General features: G+C 39.4%; 1 protein-coding gene across 2 annotated transcripts in view; it reads right to left on the bottom strand.

The window, feature by feature from the left end:
* acvr2aa (activin A receptor type 2Aa) overlaps positions 1 to 8,971 on the bottom strand; it is a 15,004-nt gene extending 6,033 nt beyond the window's left edge. The window contains exons 1-6 of one of the 2 annotated variants that reach the window (XM_062431867.1): positions 8,665 to 8,971; positions 2,640 to 2,684; positions 2,375 to 2,549; positions 2,045 to 2,157; positions 1,381 to 1,535; positions 1 to 2 (exon numbers count right to left, since the gene is read on the bottom strand). The exon at positions 1 to 2 is cut by the window's left edge and continues 142 nt beyond it. In XM_062431867.1, the coding sequence (XP_062287851.1) occupies positions 1 to 2; positions 1,381 to 1,535; positions 2,045 to 2,157; positions 2,375 to 2,549; positions 2,640 to 2,684; positions 8,665 to 8,719 (545 nt within the window). In that variant the 5' untranslated portion in view covers positions 8,720 to 8,971. Of the gene's footprint in view, positions 3 to 1,380; positions 1,536 to 2,044; positions 2,158 to 2,374; positions 2,550 to 2,604; positions 2,685 to 8,664 lie in introns of both variants that reach the window. The other variant, XM_062431866.1, reaches the window with a different exon arrangement.
* Positions 8,972 to 9,593: the final 622 nt, after the last annotated feature.

Raw genomic sequence — 9,593 nt, forward strand, 5'->3', positions numbered from 1 at the left:
TCCTGCAGGAGGAACCAGACTGAGTGAGTCCTGGACCAACAACAGACTGTTGGGACTCTGAGTTTCCTGTTTAACTGACTGACACTTCTTTACTTTTCCTGCTTTTTAAACACTTTTATCAGCGTTAGTTCAGACGTGTTCAGTTGTTTACTTCCTGTCTGTGAACATGTGTTTCCTGATGAAAGACTGACGGCTTTCATCTGTGATCCTCTCAATATATTAAAAATAATACTGTCAAACAATAAAACCAAACACCTCATTTCATTTGTTGTGATCACATGAAAAAAAAAAAAAAAAAAGACAAAATGGGGGTCAACAACAACAACAACAACAATAATAATAACAATAATAATAATAATAATAATAATAATAATAATAACAATAATAATAATAATAATAATAACAGTGCTCTGGTATCAGTTTTGGGTTTTGGCATCAAGCAGCTGAAGGTGGACTTTGTCTCTGGATGCGTTCTGTCAGATTCACATCATGCACAGATGAACATCACAGAGACACAGAGATGCAAACTCAGAGTTAAACGGAAGTTAAAATAAAGTTAAAGTAACGTTAACGGGGACACAGAGGTGCAGTGAGGACGTTTGGTGTCTTACCTCGATCATTATGTGAAAGGCGTGCTGGTCCCAGAGGAGAGAGAGACAGAAACACAGAGCTCATACGACCGGCTCATTACACACCCACCGTATTACTGACCTCAGGTTATTATTATTATTATCATTATTATTATTACTATTACTACTGGATGTCAGAATATAAAAAGCTTGTTTTAAAGCTCCGAGCAGCTCATCACATAAACTCTTTCTTTCTTTCTTTAATGACTTTTATTTGTGCGGTGAGGCTCTGATCTCCACTTCCTGTCTGCAGGTGAACTCTATTATTGATCTGCAGACCTGATCAGCTGATCAGAGACTCTGAACCGTCTTATTGATTCTCTGGATGGTTTTTTAGTTTTTATTCAGCAGAAGAAGAAATTCACTTTGAGACGCAAGCTTTAAAAGACATGAAGAAGAAATGAGATGATGAATCTGACAGAAACGCTCCAGGCGGAGGGGGGGGGGGGGGGGTTATTAGTCTGATCAATAACTGAACATACTGTCCTCAGATCAATCAAAGCTTCTTTACTGAAGCAGAGTTTAACTGACACATTATAAACAGATTAGAACAATAACAAAGACTTCCTCTTTCATTAAAACCTAAAAACCTAAGCTAAGAATCATTTTAGGTCTGAGTTCTGTGTGTGTGTGTGTGTGTGTGTGTGTGTGTGTGTGTGTGTGTGTGTGTGTGTGTGTGTGTGTGTGTGTGTGTGTGTGTGTGTGTGTGTGTGTGTGTGTGTGTGTGTGTGTGTGTGTGTGTGTGTCTGACCTGTGTAGGGACCAGTATGGGGGGGTAAGCCAGCTTGTGGTGTCTGTACATCCAGAAGGAGACGAGGATGATGGCGGTGACGGCCATGATGGGAACCAGCGAGTACATGAGGGTCGTCAGCACCGGAGGCGGCGCCGTCACCGGCTTGTTTGTCGCTACGGCAACAAGCAAGGACAGAAAAAATAAAAAGGTCAGTTTGAAAAATGACAACAACACAAAATACATTCACCTGTTTCAACTTCAATAAAACACTAGTTTGGCATGATCTTACATTATAACTTTATATTAAATAAAGCTAATGGAATACAATTGTTCTAAATATTACATTAACTCTGGTTACCATGGAGATCAGGAAACATTTACATGTTTTAAATGAAGTCATTATTAGTATAAGTCCACTTAAATACACTGTAGGTGATAAAATATGTAATATGTATCATTCTTTTGTGGTTACACCATTTGACATTTTCAGGAGCATTCAGTCTTACTTTTGGTAAAAAATGGTGCAAATGTCATTTCAAATGATATAAAACCAACAAAAATACTAAATGTACATTTTAACAAACCTGATTCTGCTTTTAAATCTAGTTTAACTGATTTATTTATCACTGACATGTATCTGTATAAATGTATAGAGAATAAAGCAGATAAAGAGGGGTCTCACTGGGGAGGGGGGGCAGGTCGGGGGGGCTGTAGGAGAACCTCTGGTTACACAGACTTCCTTCACAACAGCAGAAGAAGACTTCAGGAGCGTCTTTCTTCTCCACGCACTCGTTCCTGTCAGAGAAGAAGAAAACCAACAGGTACACATCATGATGACATCACCGTGAAGCAGCTGATCCGTCTCCACGACAACCAGACTAATCACACACACACACACACACACACACACACACACACACACACACACAGAAGCTGGTCTGAAGCTGGTCTGAAGCTGGTCTGAAGCTGGTCTGAAGCTGGTCTGAAGCTGGTCTGAAGCTGGAGGACTCACCTGTCGTAACAGTTGACGTCGTCCAACCAGCAGCCTTGTTTCACCACCTGAACGACACCTGACACGTTCTTCCAGGTGGCGAAGCAGTGCAGCCGCTTGTCCTTCTCCCCGGAGCACGTCACCACGCTGAGGTTCCCCCGAGCCTCCATCCCCGAGGAGGAGGAGGAGGAGGAGGAGGAGGAGGAGGAGGATGAGGAGGAGGAGGAGGAGGAGGAGGCGGAGGAGGAGGCGGAGGAGGAGGAGGAGGAGGCGGAGGAGGAGTAGCTGTAGTGGACACACTGCTGAGTCTCTGAGCGGCCCAGGATGGCTCCTGAGGAGACAACAAGGGTCAAAGGTTTGACTGACAGCTGATTCATTGATTAGTTAATTGATTAGGAACCTCGTTACAAACTAAGCTGAACTGAGAGGGCTCAGTGTGACGTCACCATGGCGACCGCATCCACATGTGAACCGACCAATGGGAGCTGAGGTCAGACGTGATCAATACTGTGATCATCACTGATCAATACATTATCAAACCTTCTTTATTATTTAGATATTTCGTAGCTTTGAACTAAATAACTGAATCACACAACGATTAATCAATAACATTGTTGATCAATAATGATTATTATTGATTATAACGTGATCAGAGTCTCCTGACAGATTCACTGTGTGAATCAATGACAGATTACAATCATGTGATCATCAATCAGAGGAAAATCAATACATTGATTGATAGGAAGAGAATCAGATATTTTATTATTGATTATTATAATCAATCAATCAATACTCTCAGCTGGTGATCAGATTCAATGAGTCAGAATCACTTCATCAATATATTACAGTAAAAGTACTGCAGTATTATAGTGATGTAGTATGCAGTATTACAGTAAAAGTACTGCAGTATTATAGCGATGTAGTATGCAGTATTACAGTAAAAGTACTGCAGTATTATGAGTGATGTAGTATGCAGTATTACAGTAAAAGTACTGCAGCATTATAGTGATGTAGTATGCAGTATTACAGTAAAAGTACTGCAGTATTATGAGCGATGTAGTATGCAGTATTACAGTAAAGTACTGCAGTATTATAGTGATGTAGTATGCAGTATTACAGTAAAAGTACTGCAGTATTATGAGCGATGTAGTATGCAGTATTACAGTAAAGTACTGCAGTATTATAGTGATGTAGTATGCAGTATTACAGTAAAAGTACTGCAGTATTATGAGCGATGTAGTATGCAGTATTACAGTAAAAGTACTGCAGTATTATGAGTGATGTAGTATGCAGTATTACAGTAAAAGTACTGCAGTATTATGAGTGATGTAGTATGCAGTATTACAGTAAAGTACTGCAGTATTATAGTGATGTAGTATGCAGTATTACAGTAAAGTACTGCAGTATTATAGTGATGTAGTATGCAGTATTACAGTAAAAGTACTGCAGTATTATAGTGATGTAGTATGCAGTATTACAGTAAAAGTACTGCAGTATTATAGTGATGTAGTATGCAGTATTACAGTAAAAGTACTGCAGTATTATAGTGATGTAGTATGCAGTATTACAGTAAAGTACTGCAGTATTATGAGTGATGTAGTATGCAGTATTACAGTAAAGTACTGCAGTATTATGAGTGATGTAGTATGCAGTATTACAGTAAAGTAGTGGTTTGGTCCTCTGACTGATATATTATTATTATGACATCATTAGATTATTAATAGTGAAGCATCAGTGTTAGAGCAGCATGTTACTGTTGTAGCTGCTGGAGGTGGAGCTAGTTTACACTACTTTATATACAGTTAGCTAGTTTAGTCCAGTGGTTCCCAACCTAGGGGTGGGGCCCCTCCGAAGGGTCAGCAGATAAATGTGAGGGGCGGTGAGATGATTAATGGGAGAGAAGAACAAACTAAGTTCTGATACACAAATGTGTTTTCAGTTTTTGGACTTTTTCTCTAATCTTTGATTTTTGCTGAAATATTGGATCATTTGAACATTTATTGAAATGAAAGCATGTGAGAAGTTTAGAGGAGCTGTTAACAACTCAGACATCTGAGATGTGAGCCGACTACACATATATATATTATATTATCCATTGTGTCAAATCTGCATCTGAAAAGTAACTAAAGCTGTTAAATAAATGTAGTGGAGTAGAAAGTACAATATTTCCCTCTGAGATGTAGAAAGTAGCATCACATGGAAATACTACAGTAAAGTACAAGTACCTCCGACTGTACTACAGTAAAGTACAAGTACCTCTAACTGTACTACAGTAAAGTACAAGTACCTCTAACTGTACTACAGTAAAGTACAAGTACCTCTAACTGTACTACAGTAAAGTACAAGTACCTCAAACTGTACTACAGTAAAGTACAAGTACCTCTAACTGTACTACAGTAAAGTACAAGTACCTCCGACTGTACTACAGTAAAGTACAAGTACCTCCGACTGTACTACAGTAAAGTACAAGTACCTCCGACTGTACTACAGTAAAGTACAAGTACCTCCGACTGTACTACAGTAAAGTACAAGTACCTCTAACTGTACTACAGTAAAGTACAAGTACCTCTAACTGTACTACAGTAAAGTATAAGTACCTCCGACTGTACTACAGTAAAGTACAAGTACCTCCGACTGTACTACAGTAAAGTACAAGTACCTCTAACTGTACTACAGTAAAGTACAAGTACCTCTAACTGTACTACAGTAAAGTATAAGTACCTCCGACTGTACTACAGTAAAGTACAAGTACCTCCGACTGTACTACAGTAAAGTACAAGTACCTCAAACTGTACTACAGTAAAGTACAAGTACCTCAAACTGTACTACGGTAAAGTACAAGTACCTCTAACTGTACTACAGTAAAGTACAAGTACCTCCGACTGTACTACAGTAAAGTACAAGTACCTCAAACTGTACTACAGTAAAGTACAAGTACCTCAAACTGTACTACGGTAAAGTACAAGTACCTCAAACTGTACTACGGTAAAGTACAAGTACCTCAAACTGTACTACGGTAAAGTACAAGTACCTCAAACTGTACTACGGTAAAGTACAAGTACCTCAAACTGTACTACGGTAAAGTACAAGTACCTCAAACTGTACTACAGTAAAGTACAAGTACCTCTAACTGTACTACAGTAAAGTACAAGTACCTCAAACTGTACTACGGTAAAGTACAAGTACCTCTAACTGTACTACGGTAAAGTACAAGTACCTCAAACTGTACTACAGTAAAGTACTAGTACCTCAAACTGTACTATGGTAAAGTACAAGTACCTCTAACTGTACTACGGTAAAGTACAAGTACCTCTAACTGTACTACGGTAAAGTACAAGTACCTCAAACTGTACTACGGTAAAGTACAAGTACCTCTAACTGTACTACAGTAAAGTACAAGTACCTCAAACTGTACTACAGTAAAGTACAAGTACCTCAAACTGTACTACAGTAAAGTACAAGTACCTCTAACTGTACTACAGTAAAGTACTAGTACCTCTAACTGTACTACAGTAAAGTACTAGTACCTCTAACTGTACTACAGTAAAGTACTAGTACCTCTAACTGTACTACAGTATAGTACTAGTACCTCTAACTGTACTACATTAAAGTACAAGTACCTCTAACTGTACTACGGGAAAGTACTAGTACCTCTAACTGTACTACAGTAAAGTACAAGTACCTCAAACTGTACTACAGTAAAGTACTAGTACCTCTAACTGTACTACGGTAAAGTACAAGTACCTCAAACTGTACTACAGTAAAGTACTAGTACCTCTAACTGTACTACAGTAAAGTATAAGTACCTCAAACTGTACTACAGTAAAGTACTAGTACCTCAAACTGTACTACAGTAAAGTACTAGTACCTCAAACTGTACTACAGTAAAGTACTAGTACCTCTAACTGTACTACAGTATAGTACTAGTACCTCTAACTGTACTACAGTATAGTACTAGTACCTCTAACTGTACTACATTAAAGTACAAGTACCTCTAACTGTACTACGGTAAAGTACTAGTACCTCTAACTGTACTACAGTAAAGTACAAGTACCTCAAACTGTACTACAGTAAAGTACTAGTACCTCTAACTGTACTACAGTAAAGTATAAGTACCTCCGACTGTACTACAGTAAAGTACAAGTACCTCCGACTGTACTACAGTAAAGTACAAGTACCTCTAACTGTACTACAGTAAAGTACAAGTACCTCTAACTGTACTACAGTAAAGTATAAGTACCTCTAACTGTACTACAGTAAAGTATAAGTACCTCCGACTGTACTACAGTAAAGTACAAGTACCTCTAACTGTACTACAGTAAAGTACAAGTACCTCAAACTGTACTACGGTAAAGTACAAGTACCTCTAACTGTACTACAGTAAAGTACAAGTACCTCCGACTGTACTACAGTAAAGTACAAGTACCTCAAACTGTACTACGGTAAAGTACAAGTACCTCTAACTGTACTACAGTAAAGTACAAGTACCTCCGACTGTACTACAGTAAAGTACAAGTACCTCAAACTGTACTACAGTAAAGTACAAGTACCTCAAACTGTACTACGGTAAAGTACAAGTACCTCAAACTGTACTACGGTAAAGTACAAGTACCTCAAACTGTACTACGGTAAAGTACAAGTACCTCAAACTGTACTACAGTAAAGTACAAGTACCTCTAACTGTACTACAGTAAAGTACAAGTACCTCAAACTGTACTACGGTAAAGTACAAGTACCTCTAACTGTACTACGGTAAAGTACAAGTACCTCAAACTGTACTACAGTAAAGTACTAGTACCTCAAACTGTACTATGGTAAAGTACAAGTACCTCTAACTGTACTACGGTAAAGTACAAGTACCTCTAACTGTACTACGGTAAAGTACAAGTACCTCAAACTGTACTACGGTAAAGTACAAGTACCTCTAACTGTAGTACAGTAAAGTACAAGTACCTCAAACTGTACTACAGTAAAGTACAAGTACCTCAAACTGTACTACAGTAAAGTACAAGTACCTCTAACTGTACTACAGTAAAGTACTAGTACCTCTAACTGTACTACAGTAAAGTACTAGTACCTCTAACTGTACTACAGTAAAGTACTAGTACCTCTAACTGTACTACAGTATAGTACTAGTACCTCTAACTGTACTACATTAAAGTACAAGTACCTCTAACTGTACTACGGTAAAGTACTAGTACCTCTAACTGTACTACAGTAAAGTACAAGTACCTCAAACTGTACTACAGTAAAGTACTAGTACCTCTAACTGTACTACGGTAAAGTACAAGTACCTCAAACTGTACTACAGTAAAGTACTAGTACCTCTAACTGTACTACAGTAAAGTATAAGTACCTCAAACTGTACTACAGTAAAGTACTAGTACCTCAAACTGTACTACAGTAAAGTACTAGTACCTCAAACTGTACTACAGTAAAGTACTAGTACCTCTAACTGTACTACAGTATAGTACTAGTACCTCTAACTGTACTACATTAAAGTACAAGTACCTCTAACTGTACTACGGTAAAGTACTAGTACCTCTAACTGTACTACAGTAAAGTACAAGTACCTCTAACTGTACTACGGTAAAGTACTAGTACCTCAAACTGTACTACAGTAAAGTACTAGTACCTCAAACTGTACTACAGTAAAGTACTAGTACCTCAAACTGTACTACAGTAAAGTACTAGTACCTCAAACTGTACTACAGTAAAGTACTGGGTTTCCTAATAATACTTAGTAATACTAACTAGTAGTATTATTAATTAGTACTAATAGTAACTAATACTAATAGTAACTAATAGTAACTAATACTAATAGTAACTAGTACTAATAGTAACTAATACTAATAGTAACTAGTACTAATAGTAACTAATACTAATAGTAATAGTAACTAGTACTAATAGTAACTAGTAGTAATAGTAACTAATACTAATAGTAACTAATAGTAACTAATACTAATAGTAACTAGTACTAATAGTAACTAATACTAATAGTAACTAGTACTAATAGTAACTAATAGTAATAGTAACTAGTACTAATAGTAACTAGTACTAATAGTAACTAATAGTAATAGTAACTAGTACTAATAGTAACTAGTACTAATAGTAACTAGTACTAATAGTAACTAATACTAATAGTAACTAGTACTAATAGTAACTAATACTAATAGTAACTAGTACTAATAGTAACTAATAGTAATAGTAACTAGTACTAATAGTAACTAGTACTAATAGTAACTAATAGTAATAGTAACTAGTACTAATAGTAACTAGTAGTCAGGTGACAGGTGAGGCTGCAGACTCACCTGAGGAGCAGGAGATGAGGAAAACACTGAAGGCCAGTTTGGTTGCTGATCCCATGATGGAAGTTAAATATGTTTAAATCCCACAGAGAGACAGGTGAGTCCTGGACCCGGAGCTGCAGGTGAGTCCTGGACCCGGAGCTGCAGGTGAGTCCTGGACCCGGAGCTGCAGGTGAGTCCTGGACCCGGAGCTGCAGGTGAGTCCTGGACCCGGAGCTGCAGGTGAGTCCTGGACCCGGAGCTGCTGATACAAGCCGTTTATCAGAGAGCAGGGTTAAAGACCGGGACCACCGGGAACCATCACCTGGTTCTCAGGTGTCCTCTCCGGGCTCAGAGCAGAGCTTCAGGCCGGTTCTCAGGTGTCCTCTCCGGGCTCAGAGCAGAGCTTCAGGCCGGTTCTCAGGTGTCCTCTCCGGGCTCAGAGCAGAGCTTCAGGCCGGTTCTCAGGTGTCCTCTCCGGGCTCAGAGCAGAGTCTCAGGCCGGTTCTCAGGTGTCCTCTCCGGGCTCAGAGCAGAGCTTCAGGCCGGTTCTCAGGTGTCCTCTCCGGGCTCAGAGCAGAGTCTCAGGCCGGTTCTCAGGTGTCCTCTCCGGGCTCAGAGCAGAGCTTCAGGCCGGTTCTCAGGTGTCCTCTCCGGGCTCAGAGCAGAGCTTCAGGCCGGCATGAGTCGGTCCTCTCCGGGGTGAAAGTTAACAGAAACACCGTCTTTTTCTCCGGTTTTAACGAGGACATTTTCATGTATCTAACCGGTAATAATATAACCCTATAAACACAGATCTCAGCCAGCACGGGGAATTGATCCGCGGTCAGAGTCCAGCAGCTCCGGTGACACAGAACGTGACCGAGCCGAACTGCAGCCGCAGGCCGCCGGAGGAGCGCTGTTCCCGGGCACGGACAGCTGTGTGGCCCGGCTAGCCGTTAGCTCCCACACCG

The sequence above is a fragment of the Scomber scombrus genome, chromosome 13 (genome assembly GCF_963691925.1).
Source record: "Scomber scombrus chromosome 13, fScoSco1.1, whole genome shotgun sequence".
NCBI lineage: Eukaryota > Metazoa > Chordata > Actinopteri > Scombriformes > Scombridae > Scomber > Scomber scombrus.